The following is a 22,781-nucleotide window of genomic DNA, read 5'->3' on the forward strand; positions in this document are numbered from 1 at the left end:
TTACCAAGTTACAATGGTGCAGTGCACATCAAGCACGCAGGAGAAGTGAAGTTAAAAATCTATACATTGACTCCCCTGCAGTGAGAAATGGAAGAGGCGGAGCGCAAGCACACGGGAGGCGGGTGAGCCGCGTTTGATGACGTTGGACGGAACAACTGGTGACGGTGAGCGTAGAATCTGCGGACGATGTGCTCGCGAACTGATGACGGTGCACTCAGAAGCGGTTGAAAGCCCATGTGGAGAGCGAGCTGCCACCATTTTGTGCTGGACTTTCTTTGCGAGAAGGTGCAGCTCGCTGTCGTCGTGTTTTTAAAAGCTTCTTGAGCGAAACAAGAGTTCAACAGCCCCGGCCGGCTTCAAATTTTGATTTCTTTATTTTTGTGTGGAAACCCCCCCCGATTTCACCGTGGCGATGGCAGAGTATATCCGCGTGGCCGAAGAGGAGTCGGAGGAGCCGATGGAGATCCCGTCCGAGGATGACGGCACGGTGCTGCTCTCCACCGTCACCGCGCAGTTCCCGGGCGCGTGCGGCCTGCGGTACCGCAACCCCGACAACCAGTGTATGCGCGGCGTGCGCCTGGTGGAGGGCATCCTGCACGCGCCCGACAATGGCTGGGGCAACCTGGTGTACGTGGTCAACTACCCGAAAGGTGGGTCTGTGGGGGGGGGTGGAGAGATGGGTCTGTGTTGGGGGGGGGGGTGGAGAGATGGGTCTGTGTTGGTGGGGGGGGGGGAAGAGATGGGTCTGTGTTGGGGGGGGGGGGGGAAGAGATGGGTCTGTGTGTGGGGGGGGGGGAAGAGATGGGTCTGTGTTGGTGGGGGGGTGGAGAGATGGGTCTGTGTTGGGGGGGGGGGGGGAAGAGATGGGTCTGTGTGTGGGGGGGGGGAAGAGATGGGTCTGTGTGTGGGGGGGGGAAGAGATGGGTCTGTGTGTGGGGGGGGGGGAAGAGATGGGTCTGTGTGTGGGGGGGGGGGGAAGAGATGGGTCTGTGTGTGGGGGGGGGGAAGAGATGGGTCTGTGTGTGGGGGGGGGGGGAAGAGATGGGTCTGTGTGTGGGGGGGGGGGAAGAGATGGGTCTGTGTGTGGGGGGGGGGGAAGAGATGGGTCTGTGTGTGGGGGGGGGGGGAGAGATGGGTCTGTGTGGGGGGGGGGGGAGAGATGGGTCTGTGTGTGGGGGGGGGGAGAGATGGGTCTGTGTGTGGGGGGGGGGAGAGATGGGTCTGTGTGTGGGGGGGGGGAGAGATGGGTCTGTGTGTGGGGGGGGGAGAGATGGGTCTGTGTGTGGGGGGGGGGAGAGATGGGTCTGTGTGTGGGGGGGGGGAGAGATGGGTCTGTGTGTGGGGGGGGGAAGAGATGGGTCTGTGTGTGGGGGGGGGGAAGAGATGGGTCTGTGTGTGGGGGGGGGGAAGAGATGGGTCTGTGTGTGGGGGGGGGGAAGAGATGGGTCTGTGTGTGGGGGGGGGAAGAGATGGGTCTGTGTGTGGGGGGGGGAAGAGATGGGTCTGTGTGTGGGGGGGGAGAGAAGAGATGGGTCTGTGTGTGGGGGGGGGGGAGAGATGGGTCTGTGTGTGGGGGGGGGGAGAGATGGGTCTGTGTGTGGGGGGGGGGGGAGAGATGGGTCTGTGTGTGTGGGGGGGGGGAAAGAGATGGGTCTGTGTGTGTGTGGGGGGGGGGGAAAGAGATGGGTCTGTGTGTGTGGGGGGGGGGAAAGAGATGGGTCTGTGTGTGGGGGGGGGGGGGAGAGATGGGTCTGTGCGTGGGGGGGGGAGAGATGGGTCTGTGCGTGGGGGGGGGAGAGATGGGTCTGTGCGTGGGGGGGGGAGAGATGGGTCTGTGCGTGGGGGGGGGAGAGATGGGTCTGTGTGTGGGGGGGAAGAGAGATGGGTCTGTGCGTGGGGGGGGGAAGAGAGATGGGTCTGTGCGTGGGGGGGGGGAAGAGAGATGGGTCTGTGCGTGGGGGGGGGGAAGAGAGATGGGTCTGTGCGTGGGGGGGGGGAAGAGAGATGGGTCTGTGTGTGGGGGGGGGAAGAGAGATGGGTCTGTGTGTGGGGGGGGGAAGAGAGATGGGTCTGTGCGTGGGGGGGGGGAAGAGAGATGGGTCTGTGCGTGGGGGGGGGTGGAAGAGAGATGGGTCTGTGCGTGGGGGGGGGGGGGAAGAGAGATGGGTCTGTGCGTGGGGGGGGGGGGGAAGAGAGATGGGTCTGTGCGTGGGGGGGGGGGGAAGAGAGATGGGTCTGTGCGTGGGGGGGGGGGAAGAGAGATGGGTCTGTGCGTGGGGGGGGGGGGGAAGAGAGATGGGTCTGTGCGTGGGGGGGGGAAAGAGAGATGGGTCTGTGCGTGGGGGGGGGAAGAGAGATGGGTCTGTGCGTGGGGGGGGGGGGAAGAGAGATGGGTCTGTGCGTGGGGGGGGGGGGAAGAGAGATGGGTCTGTGCGTGGGGGGGGGGGGAAGAGAGATGGGTCTGTGCGTGGGGGGGGGGGAAAGAGAGATGGGTCTGTGTGTGGGGGGGGGGGAGATGGGTCTGCTAGGAACGAGTGTGGGGGCGGGGAAGCGTGGTGCACGCCGCACTATAACAAAGAAAAGATGTACATTTATTTATATTGTGGGGTCGGGAAAGAAAACTAATCGGAGCCGCTCCCTAAAGGAGAGACTTGTATTGATGTCCGCCTCCTTTTGCGACAGCGGGACGCCCCAAAGCGCTCTGCAACCGATGAGGCACTTCAGGTACAGTCGCTGCTGCAATGTAGGAAAATTGCGCTCATTTTTAAAATGGCTGCGCCCCACCATTTTTTGATGCCACGGCCACCGATAACCACAGGAACAGCCCGCCATTTTATTTTTAAGCGGTATTTTTTTAAAAGAAAGACTTGTATTCATACAGCGCATTTCACCAGCATCCGAAGTTCAAAGCACTTTTTGAAATGTAGTCGCTGCTGTAATGGAGGAGAATTGCGTTCGTTTTAAAATGGCTGTGCCCCATGTTTGTGCCTTCGGGCCAGTCCCCATTGTTTCTTAAGCATTTAAAAAAAAAATTTCATTTATGTAACTCCTTTCACGACCACCAGGTGACCCAAAGCGCATTACAGCCAATAAAGCACTTTTGAAGTGTATCACTGGATGTGGAGCCGTTAATGTGAGGCTCTTGCGGAATTGGGTGTTTGCACCAGCCGCTTTTAAACCCACTGGCTTTTATTGTGCTGGCTGATTGCACACGCAGATATTTGCGGTTTGTCCAGTCTATTATTGCATCGCCCAGCATTTGTGTGGGGGGAACAGAGAAACTCCCAAGTTTTTGAACTAGCATTTCGAAAAGTGCGTGTAAAACATTAACTAGGTAGCCTTCTAATTTTATTGCCTTGTAAGGTACTGGTTCTGTGTCTGGACACAGTTTGTCCTGATCCCTAGCCCAAACAACCAGGCTTGATGTCAGGATAGTGCACATTGGTGGGCTATTGGGCTTGTATTCACTGGAGTTCAGAAGAATGAGAGGGGACCTCATAGAAACGTTTAAAATTCTGATGGGTTCAGACAGGTTAGATGCAGGAAGAATGTTCCCAATGTTGGGGAAGTCCAGAACCAGGGGTTACAGTCTAAGGATAAGGGGTAAGCCATTTAGGACTGAGATGAGGAGAAACTTCTTCACCCAGAGAGTGGTGAACCTGTGGAATTCTCTACCACAAAGTTGTTGAGGCCAATTCACTAAATATATTCAAAAAGGAGTTAGATGAAGTCCTTACCACTAGGGGGATCAAGGGGTATGGGGTACTGAAGTTCCATGTTCAGCCATGAACTCATTGAATGGCGGTGCAGGCTAGAAGGGCCGAATGGCCTACTGCTGCACCTATTTTCTATGTTTCTATTCTATCGTGACGGACATTACAGTCGAGATCTATTGCGCCCTTAGTACAAGTGAACTTTTCTAGTAGGGCCCCGTGAGTTCTCTAACAAATTTCCCTGTTGCGATGTGTCCCGTGTTTGTAATCGGGTAACTGAATTGCCTGTGGGTAACCTTGATCTTAATTCCAAAATACATTTAGATTTTATTTCTATACCTAGTATAGTTCTGAGGTACCATATGCTTTTTCTCTGGTTAAAGTAACCAGTTGCAACAGTGTAGTGTTGTAAATATTGTTACCTGGTGACTTACGTTCATAATTCCTTGCTCTATTACAATATTTCTATTTTGCCACTGTTGGGTAAAGTCCCCATCTGCCCATAAGACCACTAGTGACCATTGAAGTTTCTGGGTGGAACATCTTCATTTGTGACAATGTGTGTAGTACTGCAACCTTTTTATGTTAAAATTAATTGCTAAAACTTTGGTCTTTAAAATCAATTACTAAAATAGTTGCATATGTTTAAAAAAAGGCAAGACTGAGCAGTATTCAAGTCTTTCCCTCGTCTCTCAACTCTTATTTGGGAGTGCAGGACAGGGTGATGGGTGCATCAACATTGCTGTCTAATGTGTTGCTCTAGCAGATTCAGTAACTTAATTCTGCACTGATCAACAGTAGCATTTTGCTGATTTAAAACATCTCTACTTATTGGGGGGGGATGCAATATCCAGCTTTGGTGTTACAGGAGTGAAAATGTGAGTTTGGATATCGGTCTGCAGTAGATGTGTAGTTGTGTAATTTTAATTGAACATTTTGCACATTTGATGCTGTACTGATGCATTTTGCTTTGAACATTGGTGCAATGCTGTATTCTGTGCCATTGGAAATAACATATTTTCTCAGCAATTAAGTACATTGAATGCTGTACAGTTCAATGTTCTTGTAATGCTGATGCACAATACGATGGTTTAAATGGTGGCTACTGTTTTGTCATTATATCCAGACAACAAAAGAAAAATGGATGAAACTGATGCCTCTTCAGCTGTGAAGGTGAAGAGAGGGGTCCAGAAGACATCGGACCTCATTGTTCTTGGACTTCCCTGGAAGACGTCAGAACAAGACTTAAAAGATTACTTCAGTACTTTTGGAGAAGTGATTATGGTGCAGGTGACGTTCTATTTATAGCTAAATCGTATGTTGAAGACACCAACTGTATAGTAACCACCAAACGCAAGCCTCAACAATAAAATCAATTTTGCTGGAACCTATATTTGAACTTGGGCTGACTTTGCAGTAGAGAATTAGCACTGATAAATTTAATTAAGACTCCCATAACCTGTCTAAATTCATCAGGATGTAGCATAAATGAGCAAGGATGCCACGACATTAACATTTGCTGTTATTTTTGTACTGTACCATCAGATAGTATTTGAAGTTTGTTTATGCAAATTAAGGATATTTGTAACTGGTAGACTATAATTCCAGTTGCAAACTTTTCTTGTCCTTGACACAGGGATATAGGGGTGTTGAATTTTAAAATGCTTTTAAGTGGAATTTCCAAGTCCAGTTGTTGCTTTTCTTAGTAGCAATTGGACATTCTTTAATTCTGACTTCAGATTACTAACAGATGGATGAGATTGCTGGGCTTTTGAAGTATTTTGGATGTAAATACTTTCATCGTCTGTGGTTCAGGCAAACGTAGTACAGGGAAAGTTTTTTTTGGCTGAACAAATCTCTAGCTCAAATAACTTTTATACAAATGGTTGGGGTGCTTGACAGTGGTGAAGTTGCAATCTCACTTTTGGTGTGGAGCTTCCTAGTCCTCACTTTCAACAAACATTTTGGATACAAGGCTGATTGAGCTAGAGTAGCGAATATGGAGTCTTCCACTGTACATAGAGGGTTTTTTTAATAGGTGACCTTTCACTGTTGTATTTTATCCCTTTTGAAACCCATTCTCTTATCGCACATTCACAGGTGAAGAGAGACACCAAGACTGGGAACTCCAAAGGGTTTGGTTTTGTCAGATTCACAGAATATGAAACACAAGTTAAAGTGATGTCACAACGACACATGATTGATGGGCGATGGTGTGACTGCAAACTCCCCAATTCCAAGGTATGGAGGTTTTATTTTTCTTTCACCAAATTTCTGGCTGGTTCACAATGGCATTTTTTTCTGAGGTGGGAAAAAATTTGGGTAAGGAAGAGAAGAAAGCAAAACCACTTTTATAAAGTATTTAGTATCTTAGTGCCTGCAAATTCATGTGGCAGATTTTTCACAAGTGCCTAATTGGCTCCTGGTCCTGCTGGCAATGCCTCAATTTTAAAACTTTCATTCTGGTTTTCAAATCCATCCATGGCCTCACCCCGTCCTTGTATGGCTTGGTGTCAGATTTTATTTGGCGCTCTGAATATATCTTTTTTGAGTTTAAATGTATATGATGTTGCCCATTGAGCCAGTTCATGAACTGTAATTTCAGTCAGTGGACCATAAAGTATTTCTGTAGCCCAAAAAGAAGCAAAGTATTTGATGGGCTTAATATACAAAGCTGTGCTGGCCTTAGTCCAGTGGTAAGTTCAGGCTTTGTTTTCTATATATAACTGCTGGAATTTATATAGTGCCTTTTACGCAATAAGCCCCACTAGGAACTTCACAGGAGTGTTGTCAAACAAGCCAATAACTGCATTTCAAAGTAAATGTATTTGAAATGTGATGGTGAATAAATGCAAGACACCCATCAAATTTAAATTGCTTATGCAGCAAATCTCTTTTCACCAAGAAGGAACACTTCAATCTCGTAGCAATTAATATAAATTGTGAATTTTCTTTTTGTAGCAAAATGCCGACGAGCCATTGAGAAGCAGAAAAGTGTTTGTGGGTCGCTGCACTGAGGACATGAGTGCTGATGAACTTCGTCAGTTCTTTGCCCAGTTTGGAGATGTGACTGATGTATTTATCCCTAAACCTTTCCGTGCTTTTGCTTTTGTCACATTTGCTGATGACCAGGTATGTTTCTTTTATAAAATAGTAAAATTATAACCTTTCTTTTAGGTTGGCTTTGGTTTTCCAAGGTGAGTAAATTGCCCATGGACAGATCATTAAATGATGTGCAAGGTGGCAGTGGAGTTAGTAAAATAGACCAGAAACTTGCTCATCTACCTACCTAGTGGCCAAAGCCTGAAACTACATTTGTGTTGACAAAGCAAAACGGAACACGAAATGCCTGGAAGTGTGTATACCATGAAAGATTTATAATGTATAGTGGAAGTATTGGCAATTCTGCCTGTGCACCCTATCATCCATTTTTAGGGTGTGTTTGGAGGCTAACACTAAAATAAACGAATCCATGCATTTGTGGTTGGTGGAGTGGGCGGGAACCAAACCATGCAAGACAGTTGTAGCAGTAAATGTAAATGGCCACCAGTGAAGGAAGCTGTAATTTGTCACCTTGCCTGGTTATCACACTTAACCTCTACATACCGTCCCCAAAGTAGGGGCCAGCCACTTATGAACCAGAACCAGTTCAAAGTCCCAGTCCCAATATATTGGGTCCCTCATTCTAGCATCATGTGTATTATCATGTAGCCTGTAAGTTTTAAGAAACTGGCATTTGATTAGGCATGTATGGGTGTGATTTTTGTCAGATGACTAGTTTTGAATTGGATTATTTAAATGTAGTTAGTTGATGAGATCTCTGGAGAAGAACAAACTTTTTCTTTGTTTTTTTTTTCCTGTCAATTTTCTTCCATCTGCTGTCCCAAACCCTTTGCTGGGGCATGTTTTACAATTATTGGGTGTGTTGGCAGGTTACTCCAATGAGGTGCATCACAGCTGTACCTGTCTGTCCCCTCAAACTAATGTCTGAAGTGGGACTTGCAGTAGGGGATTGCTAGATAGAAATTGTGGATAAAACCCTGAAGGGTGCTGAGGCTGACTTCTGGTATGCCTGACTCTGTCCCTTGTCAATCTGTTGACTCCAGCTTTGGCCAAAGATAATTCACATTACTTGCCTAGTCATTTCACTAACATGGTTTTTAAAAAAACAGTTAATATGCTCAAAGGTGGCATTAAAACTGTCAGACATTTTCAGACCATTCAGCCATGTTCCAAGTTGGTGTAAAGTACTGGATAAATAACTTGACCATCTGTGGTAAATATGTTAGTATGCCACTGGGATTTTAATAAATATAACTTATAATTTCAGCCGATTTATTTGAGTTTCAGTAAAGTGTGATGGTTTTTGTACTTTGCCAATTTGAAACGTGGGGGAAATGCCATGTAGTTAGTTTAGAGTAAGAATTTTGAGCTGTGTAACATAAAGACTAATCTGTTGGTGCAGCACTGGTAGGAATAATTTTGATAAGTCAATATACTTTAAGTCCTTCACTTCTCCAGTCAATTGGTACAATACTAAGACTAATGAATAGGATAACTTGCTTTACCTATTCCAATATGTCTGTACTAATTAAATTGGAACAAATTCCTTGACATAACTTCATGAGGGACGCTGCATCCCAGAGAGCTAAATGTAGTTGGGTTAGTGTTTACTGAGTAGTAATTGCTGCCTTGCTTGTATAATTTCATTATGGTTTGCTTTCTTTCACAGGTTGCCCAGTCTCTGTGTGGTGAAGATCTGATCATTAAGGGGGTCAGCGTGCACATTTCCAATGCAGAACCTAAGCATCTGAATGCTAGGCAACAGATAGATAGAGGACGATTCAGTAACAGCCAGGGAGGCTTTGGCAATCAGGGTGGGTTTGGAAACAACAGAGGTGGTGGAGGGGGATTAGGTGGCAGTCCAAACAGTAACATGAGTGGAGGTGGAATGAATTTTGGGGCTTTCAGCATCAACCCAGCTATGATGGCTGCTGCCCAGGCAGCCCTACAGAGCAGCTGGGGAATGATGGGAATGCTAGCCAGTCAACAGAGCCAATCGGGTGCAGCAGGGGCAAACCCACAACAACAAAATCAGGGAAATGTACCACGGGAACAGAATCAGCCATTTGGAACAAATAATAATTCATACAGCTCAAATTCCGGTGCATTAGGCTGGGGGTCAACATCCAACTCGGGAGGGGGTGGTCCTGGGTTTAGTTCTGGTTTTGGATCTAGCATGGAGTCCAAATCGTCAGGGTGGGGAATGTAAAGAGTTGTAGATGCTTAGCAAATGTGCAGAAGGAGTTTAGAGTTGTAATAATGGTAAGTAAAAATAATAGTTTTTCCACACCGACTTTTTTTTCTTGCAACATAATTGAAGAAAATTATTTTTTAAAGTGGTTGTCTTTTGTGATGTCATTCAAGACACTGACAGGTGAATTTTGAATGCTGCTGCAGTGAGAAGTGTAACTTGCATTTTGAAACTGCTTGTCCCTGACACATTGCAGTGTGCAGTTCTTGTCATGAGTTTAAATCCTTAAACTAATGATTTATAAACTGTGTGCGCGCACAATTTGTTATTCCTGCTCCCTGAGCGCCCTCCCCCTCCCCGGCCTCCCAAGTTGTGTTGAGGGTTTTAGTGAAATAAGACATATGTCCAAGTTGAGAGTTGAACAGCATGGGTACCTTCAGCTTTTTCATTCTCACTGCAGGTTATGAAGCTGTGGCTTCTATTAATCAAAGTTGCAGTAATGTTCTCGAGTCAAGTGCAACTTAACTCCAAATGCTGTACATACAAAGTGCACAGGAAGGTTTCTACCTTTTTTTTCATCTAATGTTACTGTCTAACAACAAAACTAGATTTTTCTCTGCTCTTTTGAAGTCAAGTTTCTGGAAGACAATATCCATGTCCTAACCAGGCTATATTTTGTATTTATCTGAAAGTGCTGTAGTTAAGAGAAAATATTCAGGTATTCGAAAAAAAATTCAAAGTCTGATGTGGTGTCCCAATGTGCAGACCAAACAACCTCACTAATCCCTCTTAAATCCCATACTATGACTCGTATGAAAGTAACAGCAGAGTACAGTTGTGCCTAAATTGATCAGCTTAACATTGTGCCTGTTGTGAATACTTCTGACTGCTGGTGGACTAATATTTGGGCTGTGTTGGCTTATTTCCCATTGTAGTCGAAAGTCATTGTTCCAAACCAGCCCATTAAACCACATGGTGCAGTGAAGGAGGGAGTTGGTGGAAAGACATTCCAAAGAGTAACCTGTCGGGAACCAGTTTTATGTAACCTGTTCACATTAGAATTTTGCATCTGTCCACGGTCCCTTCACTAAAACATGCATTGCGGAGCTTGATTTGTAACCATTGCATACTTATAATGGAGCCTTCACCCCATGGTTAAGGTTTTACTTGTATCCCTTTAAAACATATTAATTGAATGCAAACTTCTGCCACAAAAGGGATGGGGGAATGACGACACTTCTACCTTTGTATACATATATAGTGTAGTTCGAAGGTTTGACCAGCAGAAGGATATCGTCTTGCAGAAACTACATGGCTTTCACTATTTTATCTTTAATCATGCCTTGTTTTCAGATTCCACTGATTTGACCTCCAGTTTGGAGAATCTAGCTAGCTCCTTCCATGTCTTTTCCAGTGCTATTTCTTTCCTTGCATTGATGAAAATACCATTGGCAGTGTACCTTCATATTCCCAATATGATTAGAAGGAGCATTCCATTTAAAGAGATTGTATTGTGGTGCTGAAAACTGGTATCCTTTGTGTTTTGACTTGCAACTAAGTTTGCAATTATCCATAAAATGCTAGTGTGCTATGGCTAAAGGCTAGTATGCTTTTTGATTTCTCAATTTAAAGTATTTGTTTAGGGTTGAGATGTGCAAATTTCATCTATAATACTTGCTTTTCTAAGGCATGAATGGACTGCAGGCTAACACAAAGGATTGTAAAACAGTTTTACTGTCAAATCTACATAACATTCTTTCAAACATTTCTTGGCCTCCTTGTATATTAGCAAATAACACTGGAATTCTATATTGGACATCAAGCAGCATGTGCTAACAATTTTTTCTATACAAAGTGTGGAAAACCTGAAAAGACTCTTAATTGAATTATTCTCGTGTTAATAAATTTAGTGAGCTGCTGGCATTCCAGTTTAGATTGATCTTCGCACAGAATAGTCTCATCCGTGCCTAGAAATGAATCCATGTGCACGCTTGTTAATACAGTTTCACCCACATTCTATCCATCTTAAAATTTAGAGAACTAGCCCCTCACTGTCAATAGTAGTCTGTTTGCTAGCACTGCTAGGTGAAGGAAGGATAGATACAGAAGCGTGTCCATAGTATCTCCGTACAGGTAGATGCAGTTAGGAAATGGATATAGAGCTATATTGTGCAAGAACTTTATTATAAATATATAAATTGCAAAAAAAATTTAAGGCTGGAATATGTTTAATGGCGTATTGTGTAGATTTTTCAAAAATTGAAATGTCTTTTTAAGGGGAGTGGTCTGGATGTCCGAGCATGAGCACCTACATGCTGTATAGAAAATGCTTTCTCTAAACCATCTCACTGCATTGCTTCAAGCTACATGGAGTTGCAGGTTCTATCGAAGGGACCACGGTGGGTGTTCCATTTTTGTCCTCTACTGTTCTTTTCATGGATTCGTTTATCAGCGCTATGAAACCAGATGATGTGACAGAGCTGTGATGACTTAATTTGAAGCCTGGTGTGGGATTGATGCTATGGTGGTGCCGACGAATGAGAGGGCGAGTATGAGCGCGGAAGGAGAGCGCGTGCAGAGACCTGGTGGTGCATTATGGCATTTTTATACATGGCAAGATGTGGCTCTCAATCCCTTGGCATGGTGAGAGAATGCAGAGGAGAAGTGGGATACGGTACGAATGGGTTTTTTTTTTCTTGCATTCACAAAGGACGTCCGTGGCTGATGAGGGAAAAAGACTCGAGTGGTGATACTTGCTTGTAACCTGAGTAATTGGAAAAATGTTGGATGTGTTCAGTGAACTGAATATCTCCAGGGGTTGAAACCAAGGAACATTTGGGCTCCACAAGTTACTAAAAATTAGTTCAATTTTCTTATTTAAGTTTTAAGAAGTTAAGGATAAGAATTAGATAATTTGCAAATAATTGATTTTGTAGTTGAAAATGCAGTATTAAAAGTGGGAAAAGTGTGCATAAAGAATTTGTAATGCTTTACACTATAAATCAACCTGCAATTAAGATGTTATCCAGTCAGTTCCTAAAACAGGCTACAAGTTGGACCATCTATACTTTTTAAAAATTAGTTTCAACCCCTGAATATTTTTTGTATCTTCCTTTCCCCTTCCCTTCCTGTTACCTGTGTGTGCGCCGAATGGTTGGTGATGTATTTTTGTATTACTGATATGTAAGTGTGGATAAGTGATATGATGTGGAGTTATGAAGGAATAATATTTTGTGGAGTGTATTGTGGCATTGCTGCCTGCCAGAGATGACTTGGGTGAGCTCAGTGTCCATCTCGAACAAGAGTGTACGTTTGTCTGTTTTCTGCGAGTTTATTGCGAATGCAGGGCTTAATAAATGATTGCTTGAGTTAAGTGTGTTTTGAAGCCCTTTTTTTTTTACATGTCATTGTAGGGAATTCTTAATAAAAACTTGACTTGACTAAATGTTCTTGTCTCTGCATCCTGACGTAAAATGGGAAAAGCCGCAAAACAAACTTGGGGGGGGGGGGGAGGGAATGATAGCTATCAAAACTGGAAATTTTTAATGATGCACTGCTGAAGTACAGATTTCTCAGTTCTGATGAAGGGTCTACATCCAGAATATTAACCTGTCTCTTACAAATGTTGATGGATTTTTTGTATTTCAGAAGTTTTTGTGTTGTCAAAAACAAATTCCATCATATAGTTGAGCATTTATAGGTACCGCCAAAACTTTCCGTTTAATAGTTCCTACAAGCCTGTTTCCACCAGAAAGTTAAATGGGGCATTCCATTTTCTCCCCTCTAATGGTGTAATGTATTATGCTGAGGTATAGTTTCCATGGGTGCTCCCAGCCCTCTGGCATATCATCCAAGTGAGCATCCTATCTCTTTTTCTTGTTAGTGGGTGGTGAGTGCCTAGATTGCTTGACTTTTGGGAGGGTGGCTATATGAATCACAGCCAAGCCTAATTCTGATCTCCCTGGCATGTTAGTGGTTAATACAATTTGAAATCCTGGGCTGACTTATTTGCAGCTTGAGGATTTGACCCGAGACGTTTGGTCTGTTACTCTACTTGAACGCACATCATATTTGATCATTACTGCTAATGCTTTTGAGTTTTGTTACTAAATTGGTAATAGGCAGTTTTCCATAAATATGGTTACCCCCTTTTTAAGATGCTAAAATTGAGCCATGAACCTTATTCTGATGCCATTACTATTAATTTTACTTGGATGTCTCCTGGATTCCAAGTGTGGGGCATCTATTAACTTATTAAGCAAAGACTAGAAGTAAACTACCATTTCTGATTTCTATTGGTAGAATGTGTTACTTAGAAAAAGTTACAGAATTGATCAAACATGTAAAATAAATTTAGTTGCAGCCAGGACCAGATCATCCTGAGGCTAATGGCATTGATTGAAGCTGGATTTCAATTTTCTAACTGGGTTGGAATTCTAAATGCTAGAGCTTTCGAGTGACATTAACTCAAAAGATTAATGTGTCCTTCCTGATCATTTTGCCTTGATTAGAAAAGCTGGCAGAAATGATTATTACTGCTACCCCAATTATTCTGACACTTTAAAAAGCAGTATGCCATTAATAGCAGGAACACCAACTGCATGAGGAGGGCAAATCAGCCACCATTTCTGTTCCTGAGTGACATCCTGTAATTCCTGCTGGAAAGTGCATATATAGGTTGTGCAAGGTAGGCTTGGCATCATGACCCCACACTGGCAGGACCTGCCTATACTCTGTCTAGTCTTGTAAAGATGGCCATTTGGGTGAAGTAGTGGAAACCTGTTGGTTCCTGGGAAAGCCAGCAAAGTAAGAGGCTGGATGAGACCATTGACAAACAAACTTCAAGGCAATATCACCTCATGCTTCTACACTAACTTTTTAATTGAAAAGTCAATTCAACCTATGCTTTCCTGGGTCTGAGAAATAATTTAGACTTGGAGCAGTTTAACTAACCTTGATTTCAGTCATGGCTGTTCCCAGCTAAAGTAGTTTGAAAATAGCACATCAGGTTTGTATTCAGGATTTGCAGAAGTGGTGGGGGAAAATGTGTAACATTCCATCACATCTAATGGGTTTGGAATTTTTACGTTTCAATGAGTGAACAGAATCTCTTTCCTGTTTACTTTCCCCCCCCCCCCTCAGCCCCCACTGCAGAAAAACAAGGGATCAACAGACCAGTTGCTGACCCTGCTGTATAAATACTAATTTATTTTCAGAAAACTGGAATGATGAAACAAACCACACTCAAAGCATTGTTCAAATAATTTATTAATTTGATGCAGTGCAATTACACAGTTGTGCATGTTTCAGGTAGTTTGACAATAGCAAGACAGCTTAATTTTAAAGGTCTAGTGACCATTTAAAAATGGTAGATGCCAAAATACTGTTGTCAAAATGTAAGTGCATGCTAATGGGAAGCAAGGTATTGATCTTTATTGAAATCTTCATTCTCTCATAACGGAGTAGTGAGGCTCCAAAACCAAAGAAACTCACAGTACTTTGGATGAGATATCTAGCTGGATGTGAGACACTGGTACTATCAAAGAAGGGCAGTGTCCTGGCCAAAATGTATCCCTCAACCAACACCACTAATGAAATATAACTGGTTGGTTCTTTTCTATTTGCTGTGCACACTGGCTGCAGTGTTTACTTGTATACAGTGGTTATGTATTGAAAGTAATTCATTGGCTTTGAATTTTGAGACATACCAAGGACATGAAAGGTGCAATATACTGATGGAGAATATTGAAGGAAGTAGACTATCCAGCCCTTAGTGGCAGTATTTGGTTGCAAACTCTTGTGTATGTAGTCATTAAATGTGAAGCTTTCATGGCTGTTGTATCTCAATTCTATAATTGCAGTTAGTAAGTATTCAAATATAGGCATGTTTCCCATCATAATCACTGCGCTCAATAGTTTGAAGCACTGATGTAAGGTCCATTTTATGTGCTGGTTTAAGAAAAAATCATCAGAACAATTCAAGGGGCAATGAGGCAATATTTTAATAGCTCAAATGCCACACAGGAAACTAGGAATAATGTATAAAAAATACTTCATAACCTTGAAGCACAAATGAAAAGGAATAGGTGCTTTACTAGTGTGTTGATATGGTTTCTTCAATCCAAGAAATGTAATTGAGCACATTTGTATACACTCCATAAAAGCCTGCCTGGCCACAATTCTCCAGCCCCCAGGAGACGATGCCTGCGACGTACCACCGTTGTAAAATTGGGTCATAAAAAACATAAGCTCCCCCACTATCTCCTGCACAGGAGTCTTTCCCACCTTGTTTTTCTCCACCACAAAACATGTTATCAGTTACATTAAGAGGGATGCCTTCACGAATTTGCTTGCTGTAAACTTCTTTACACACACTGTGATTCCCAACAGCCACATCAACATATTTAAGCTTCCGTGAGATAACTTTTCTTTCTGTTAGTCCCCAGCCAGATACATACCCCCTATCGCCTTCTTTAACAATATATCTTTCTTCTGTGCCTGGCAGGCAAATTGGTAAAATATTCTGTCCTAGACTAACTCTGCGATTTAATTTTATTAAAGCAATATCATTATCAAAGTTTAAATTCTCGCCTTTGTATCCTTCATGAATGATTACATTTTCTGAAATAACTTCCACTGCAGGATGAGCATTTTGCCACAGTGTTCCCAGTACTACTGAGATTTCCACACTATTTGCATAGCCATATACTACATGTGCAGCAGTTAGAATCCAGTTATCGTAAAGCAGTGCTCCACCGCCAAAACTATCTGCCGTACGTATTAGGGCTTGCCAGGGAAATTCTCCTTTTTCAGCTGTAAATCCACCAAAGATGCGTAAAAATGATCCTGTCACTGGCTTTCCACATACTGCAGAGGAGCATAAAATAAATGTTTTTCATGGATCTGTTTACTCTTTCAGACTGATAATTTGCTATCTGCTATAATGCTTATGTTTCCTCTAGGGCGAAGAGGATAGTGGGCTGCACAACTTCATCAACTGCTGTCTATGCAGCTTTGTGATTGTCCAATTGTGGTCTCCCTGCCCTGGCCCCAGAGAGATTGAAAGTCTGCAACCAAGAAGTACTCCCATCCAGTCTATGGCCAAGGACCTACGAAACTTAAGTGAGCATCGGCAGTCTCTAGTGATGCTTCAAATAACTCGCCCTAGTATACCTGTGTAGGATCATCTCCCAACAGTGTAAAATAGTCTTGTGATAATTGGGCAAAAAGGTTTCACCTGAATATAGATAACCCAAAGCAAAATTGATGTTTTTAGCAGTTCAGCATATCTAAAGTTGTGCTGTTCAAATAAACAGCTACCCTGTACTTAGAATGGATAATACAGACTTTGAGCAATTGTATTGCCTTCATGAATGGATCCTCACTTGGAAGACAACATCTAGGCCACTCTTGCCTGTGGCTATTTTGAGGTAAGGTTCTTCAGGCTTCTCTGCTCCAGGTAAATCAAAATATACTTCCACCTCTTAACACACTCAACCTGAATGCAATGTGTCTCCTGTAGCTAAGTGAAAATGAGTTTAGTTCTGTTTAAGAGCCTTTTATCCTGGCCAATCTCTCCAGCACATTGTCCTTTTGATGGTAGTATCAAGTGCACATTGTATTGCAAATATTGCCTCGCTACTGATTTATCATCTGGTCATATTGGTGTCATAAGTAAATTTTATTACATTTGTGTCAACGATAGGTGACCCAAATCCCTTCAGAACAGAAAGGCAATCAATCACTAGCCTTTCCCCTATCTCAGCCCTTTCTATTTTTCATCACCTTTCTACTGTTAAGCCAATGTTTGATCCAGTGGATTTGTATTTTTTTTACCATCATTTCTGAGCCTTTATGAAAATTTGACACCAGCCTATTCAAGATGTAGAGTATAGGGATTAGATTGCCTTTTGTCAACCAATCGAGGCACCTCTGATTCCAGTAGATGTGTGAAGACGCATGTTGCTTCTAACTCCATGCTGACTTCCTTAAATGTTCTAGTCTTAAAATGGTTTTATTCTTGGGATCTGGCAAAGCTGGCAGTCATTTATTGTCCATTGTAGTTGCCAAATCAGTTGTATAACTGATGGTTTACGGCCACTTTAGCTATTAAGGAGTCATCGCATAGTGTAGTCATGTAGGTCAGAAAAGGGGTTAGTCTATAAATTATTTTGGAATTTCTTTCTGAATAACTGGTTCAGGCATAACTCCCAGAATTATGCCAGGCTCCCTTTTTGAATATCTGGAAAACATTTAGATTTTCTTGGGTACAGTTGGGTATTTGTGGAATTCTTCAATCCATTAACCAAAAGTTCCTTCATGTACTTTTAATAGTAATAGCTAAAATTCTCAAAGATCTAGTTGAGTAAGCCAGTATAATTGAGTGCTCCATTTATGACCTAAAGCCACTAAGCTCATCCTGATTTGTGCAACTGGCAAATTAACACACCTTTCTCAACTAGCCTTCAATTGACTGGCTGTTGAATATTAAGTGTCAAACCATTACACAATCAAAATACCATTGCCTAGAAACTTAAGTATTGGGATGTTCAATGCCAGTGTATCTAGACTCCCAAAAATTCCCCTCAAACTTGTAGTTTCATACAAAGTTGGCATTATCAAATGGAGAGGGAGGTAGTCTGGGCTACCCTCTGCAACTAAAGTCTAGCAACCTTAAGAAATGTGATGAAAGAAACTTTCCAAGTTGGAAAAATACATTAATGTGTAATTTTCTGTGCCCTTTCTATTTTAATTCAAGAAATATAATTTGCATTTTAAAAATTCTTAGCATTGCTTTCTTACCTGGTTCACAGATGGGAAGCTGTTTGCCATTCTCATCCTCCCAGTACCCATTTGCTGCACATGTGTATATACCTAGAGTTAACAAAACTCTGGTTACAGTATGAACCATTTTATTTGGCATCATGGCATGATCAGCTCTGCCCCCTCAGAAATACCATTATTATTGAGTGGGTTTGATGTATGGTGGAGAAAACTGAAACCTAGTAGATATGGGGAGCTAATGGGTGGGAAACTGTATTTGTGGTTGAGTACTTTAAGATACAACCACTCTTTTTTTTTTTCCATGCCATGTGTCTTCACTACTTCCCATTTGTTTACTCAATTTTGGTTTCTGCCCCCACTCAATGTTTCCCATCGTTCCTTTCCTTGCCCAGCTTGCTGCATGATGCTCTAGTTTGACCAGCTCTAATCTGGTTTCTTCTTCCCAAGATACGGACAATCACCATCACTGCAATTTTCTATCTTTGACATTACCTGATGCGGTATCTGAATGGCAGCATATCAATGAATCCAGAACTGACATGCCCTCTTAAGCTTTGAGTTAAAACCTGTTTTTTAACTACCATAAAATATTTTATAATTGTTCAGATAGGTGAGCTACCCTCAAGTAAGGGAATTAATATTTGCCTTGATATTAATTAATAGTTTAGCCAAACAGCTAAAATAAATATAAATGCCTATACCCTGCAAAATCTAATCATTATCACCAAAATGCCTCTTATTGTCTACAGTTGTGAAAGTTATAATGCATTGTAGTAGACAATCCAGTTTCTAGTCAAAAATATTTAAAAAAAATCTCCTGTGCCATTTGTCCCCTCAGCAAGCTTTTTTAACCATTGGTGTATCACTGGAAGGGTCACTATACAGCAATCGTGGGTAAGAACTTGGGCTGATTGTTCCCCTCTGTCATCTTTGAAATGTATACAGGAGAAATCGATGGATAATGATCAGAGGCAGAAACTTTATCGGACTTTTTTTCCCCCGCCACCTCTGCACTCGCGTCAATCCTCGAGAATGTTGAAGCCAATTGTCGCACTTTACAACTGAGATCAGCGAACTCAGTACAGACCAGAGCCTGGATTCTGGGCCGTGCAATATTCTACTGAGCAATCAGGGGAGCTCAAAATATCTCTCTTGCATTATCTGCAAGTGACTATTATGAGGGTGAATGACACAATATTCGCCCTTACTACAAAACTGCTAAGAACTATAGAGCAGTTTAGAAGCCATTTTTCTTTTCAGTTGTACTGGCCAGCAGGATCACTCTTATTCTGAAAAAGAACAAACGTTTGGCTTTATATTTTGAGTTTGATTAAGAGTGACCAGTAATCTGTTGCACTTACCATTTTTTCCAGCTTTCATTTTGTAATATTCAGTGCAGCTGTACTGAACAGTAGACAAGTAGATGGTTTCTGGTGGCGTTGAAGTATATGTAAAATTTCCATTGGCTAGTTCATCAGGTTTTGCACAGTCAATAACTGAAAATAATTTGGTCAAAAAAATCTCAATGCAAACAATGTAATATTGAATAAAGATGATAAACTCAATTGATGAAACCTACATGTAATGACAGTTGTGTATGTCCTATTATTCAGCAGTAAGTCTTTTCTAACCAAGCTTTGTTATATAGGATCCAGATGCTCTACCTTCCCTTAGCAAACCAAATTATTCTTTGCAGTAATTTTGCTGGATTTAACAATGGCCCATGCAAAACTACCAAGCTTGCTTTAAAGTGGTGACTATTACATGTCAACCAGGATTACAAACTAAAGCAGCACCTACTTGACATGCTTCAATAGATAAACATACAAATCAAATCTGTAGTGGGTTAATTGCCCTTCATAAGTATGGCTAAAATACCTAGATTTGAAATCTTTGTTTCTGGCATGTATTATTTAGCTTCTCATCTATCTTTATCTTTGTTGTGTCTTCAAACTGGACCTCCTTGAGACTTCATATATTTCAACAACAAAAATGTCTCAAAGCTGTTATTTAACCCTAAAGGTGCTGAATCAAGTATGTCTTAGATGTGCTTTTGCAGTTTTCATCAAACAATATCTGGTGACTACTACAGCAATTAAGCAAACCTTTATACACATTGACAAATAGATGATGCAACAACATACTTGCTTTTTTTAAAAAAATATCATCAAAGAACATTTGTTGATTCAGGAAAACAAGCCCATTTGATCTTTGAAAGGATACAGCCTGACCTAAATTAAACAAATAATTCATTTTGCAACATGTTCTTTACATATTTTCTTCCCCATCCAAATCATATTGTACTACTGTGAGGAAATTGGGACCAGTTCTGGGACAGGAGGGACCGGTCAAGCGCAAATAGGTTTGAACTAATTTGGCTGGGACATTGGCACCAGGATGAAATATTAGAAGGGAAAAAGACAATGCACAGAGGACTGGGAGAGGCAAATACATAAGTAATATGAGGAATCAAACAGGGCAAATGTAAAGATGGATTGTGGTAAATCTGGTTGGTGAGCTGGAGGCACAAGTTGCCACTTGGGACTATGATAAAGTGGCAATAAGATCTGGCTCAAAGAGGAAGATTGGGGACTTAATATTCCTGGTTACAAAGTATTTTCAAAAGATGGGAATGTGTTCAAGGGGTGGCAGTTTTGTTCAAAGAAACATAGCACTGATGTAGTTGAGGGATCAAAGATGTTTGGTTAGAATTGAGGAACAATAGAACTATTACCCTACTGGGTGTATACTATAGACAGTGAAATAGTGGGAAGGAGAGAGGTGCAAATTAGAGCAGTAAAAATGAAAGACCTCAATTATCCTAATATAAACTGGGATAATATAAAAAGGGGGAGGAATCCTGAAATGTGTCAAAGAATTTTCTTGATCAGTATGTTTCCAGCCCAACAAGGAAGGATGTAGTGCTGGATCTAGTTCTGGGGAATGAAGTGGGAGAGCATTTGTGGAACAATGATCATATTGGGTTTTAAATAATTATTGAAAAGGACATGATGTAATCAAGCGTAAAAGTAGTTAACTGTTAGGAGGGCTAACTTCAGTGAGTTGAAAAGGGGTCTGGCGCAGGTGGATTGAAATCAACCACTTCTTTCGTACAGCAGCAACTAATCAAATACCAATAAATTAGAGATCCAGGCCAAAGCTTCTGGTATAACCATGTGGATATCTTAGAGACCGCCTACAAATTTCCTCTGAGGGCAGTGCTCAATGATGTGCTTCAGGGTCGGATTAGGAGCTCCACAATTGCGGGATGGGGATGTTTTAATCTTCCACCCATGGAGAAGGTGGCAGCATCGACCATGACTGGTTCTGAGGCAGTTGATAGCTGTCCATTGTTTGTGAGGAAGGTTTGATCCTTCAGGTTGTATTGTGGGTTCTCTGTATGTAATGGATTCCATATGTCACAGTTCTTAAAGCATTTCACCATTGGTCATCAAGTCTCTGAGGGGAGATCACTGAAGGGCTTTGGCAACGCTCCATGAACAGTACTTGAACAATGAGAGGAAGTCTTTTGAGGAGATGGTTCGATTACAGAGTAGACATATTCCCATGAGGGAGGAAAGGAGGTCATCCAAAGCTAGAGCTCCCTGGATGACTAAAGAGATAGAGGTCAAAATGAGACAGAAAAAGGTTTATGACAATTGTAAAGTTAATACAGTAGAGAACCAAGCTGAATATAAGAGTACAGAGAAAAGGAGTAAGGGGCAAAGGGAGAGTGAGAATAGAGGCTAACATAAAAGTCAAACCAAAATTATTTTATAAGCAGCCAAAAGAATGGTGAAGCTGACTGGGGACCAAAAAGGAGATCTTGTAGAGGCACTAAATGAGTATTTTGCATCTGCATTCACTAAAAAGGTTGTGGCTGTTTTATCGGTAAAGGGGGAGGCAATAGCTATAATCGATAGGATAAAAATAGATAGAGGAGGTACTTAAAAGGTTGGCAGCCCTCAAAAGTAGAAGTCACCTGGTCCAGTGGGGTGCATCCTTGGTTGCTGAGAGAAGTGAGGCTGGAAATGTTGGAGGCTCTGGCCACAATCTTACAATCCTTATTGCATATGGGGTGGTGCTGGAGGTTTGCAAATGTTACACCCCCGATTTAAAAAAAAAAAGGGAGAGTGATAAAAAGGGCAACTACAGGTCAGTCAGTCTAACGTCAACTGTTGACAATAATCTGGGACAAAACTAATTGGTATTTGGAAAAGCATAGGTTAATCGGAGAATAGAACTTGGGGAAAATCAAATGGGCAATAATATTGGCAAAAAAACAATGTAAAACAGCAATGGGAAACATTTAAAACTGTGTTCAACAGTGCAGGAACAATATATTCCGCTAAAAGGAAAGAGCAAACTAATTTAATGAGACTCCATGGATGAATACAGCCAAAAGGGAACAATTGAGGGCAAGCAAAGAAAATGGGAGTGTATGATAAGGGAGAATACGAAAAGATTGAGAGTTTAAAAAAAACAATTAGGAAGGCAAAGAGGAACTATGAAATTATCAAGGAACATAAAATAGTAAAATATTTTACAGGCACATCAATTTTTTAAAAAAAGAGGAAGGTTGGGATGGGAATAGGCCCATTAAGAGATTGACAGGATAATACCACGATGGCAGAGATTAAATAATTATTTTGCTTCACTATTTGCCATGGACATAAAACAGGTGGACATAACATTGGATAATGAGATAAGTACATTTAAAATAAAAAGGGGATATATTAAACTAATCAAACAGGATAAAATCCTGGCCTGGATGGATTGTATCCATGCATTTCAAAAGAATCTAAGGAAGAGATAGCAGAGGCATTACTATACATATTAATTTGTTAGAAAAAGGTGCAGTGCTATAGGACTGACGGAAATGTAATGTAATACCTAATATTTAAGAAGGGGGATAAAACATGTCCAGAGAATTATAGACCACAGTCATCTTAACATCAGTGGCAGGAAAAATAATGGAATCCCTACTAAAGGGGGAAATAGAAGAACATCTAGAAACCAAAAATATAGTA

The 22,781-nt window shown here is 41.9% G+C and overlaps 3 protein-coding genes across 9 annotated transcripts in view; 1 reads left to right on the forward strand and 2 right to left on the reverse strand.

Annotated features, from left to right (window-relative positions):
• Positions 1–225: 225 nt before the first annotated feature.
• Positions 226–19,328, forward strand: tardbpa (TAR DNA binding protein a). Of its 7 annotated transcripts, none has more exons than XR_011587620.1 (8): positions 227–650; positions 4,840–5,003; positions 5,814–5,954; positions 6,675–6,845; positions 8,446–8,590; positions 11,245–11,366; positions 15,930–16,397; positions 18,590–19,328. XR_011587620.1 is itself a non-coding variant. In XM_070860153.1 (6 exons), exons 1-6 carry the CDS (start codon positions 413–415, stop codon positions 11,304–11,306), a joined length of 921 nt encoding a protein of 306 aa, XP_070716254.1. In that variant the 5' UTR covers positions 227–412; the 3' UTR covers positions 11,307–12,412. The 7 variants fall into 7 exon arrangements, 3 of the variants coding, with proteins under 3 accessions (XP_070716253.1, XP_070716254.1, XP_070716255.1); XR_011587621.1 differs by having other exon boundaries at positions 18,697–19,327; XR_011587622.1 differs by having other exon boundaries at positions 15,930–16,089; positions 18,590–19,327.
• LOC139229352 (mannan-binding lectin serine protease 2-like) lies at positions 15,062–15,805 on the reverse strand (the record flags this gene model as incomplete). Its single annotated transcript, XM_070861057.1, has 1 exon — positions 15,062–15,805. A coding segment is annotated over one exon (744 nt), but the record flags the coding sequence as incomplete, so codon positions are not given.
• The window catches only part of LOC139229059 (mannan-binding lectin serine protease 2-like), a 74,101-nt gene continuing 70,308 nt past the window's right edge, over positions 18,989–22,781 (reverse strand). Inside the window, exons 9-10 of the mRNA XM_070860717.1 lie at positions 19,157–19,247; positions 18,989–19,040 (exon numbers count right to left, since the gene is read on the reverse strand). Of these exons, the coding sequence (XP_070716818.1) occupies positions 18,989–19,040; positions 19,157–19,247 (143 nt within the window). The remainder of the gene's footprint in view (positions 19,041–19,156; positions 19,248–22,781) is intronic.

The sequence above is a fragment of the Pristiophorus japonicus genome, chromosome 18 (assembly GCF_044704955.1).
Source record: "Pristiophorus japonicus isolate sPriJap1 chromosome 18, sPriJap1.hap1, whole genome shotgun sequence".
In the NCBI taxonomy this organism is placed as follows: Eukaryota; Metazoa; Chordata; class Chondrichthyes; family Pristiophoridae; genus Pristiophorus; species Pristiophorus japonicus.

What these genes read in the sequence shown, in the direction of transcription:
- tardbpa (XM_070860152.1), top strand. Translation starts at nt 413, where the DNA reads ATGGCAGAGTATATCCGCGTGGCCGAAGAGGAGTCGGAGGAGCCGATG. An exon ending in GCAAACTCCCCAATTCCAAG is followed by an intron (nt 5,955 to 6,674) that starts GTATGGAGGTTT and finishes TTCTTTTTGTAG; the next exon opens with CAAAATGCCGACGAGCCATT. An exon ending in TCACATTTGCTGATGACCAG is followed by an intron (nt 6,846 to 8,445) that starts GTATGTTTCTTT and finishes TTTCTTTCACAG; the next exon opens with GTTGCCCAGTCTCTGTGTGG.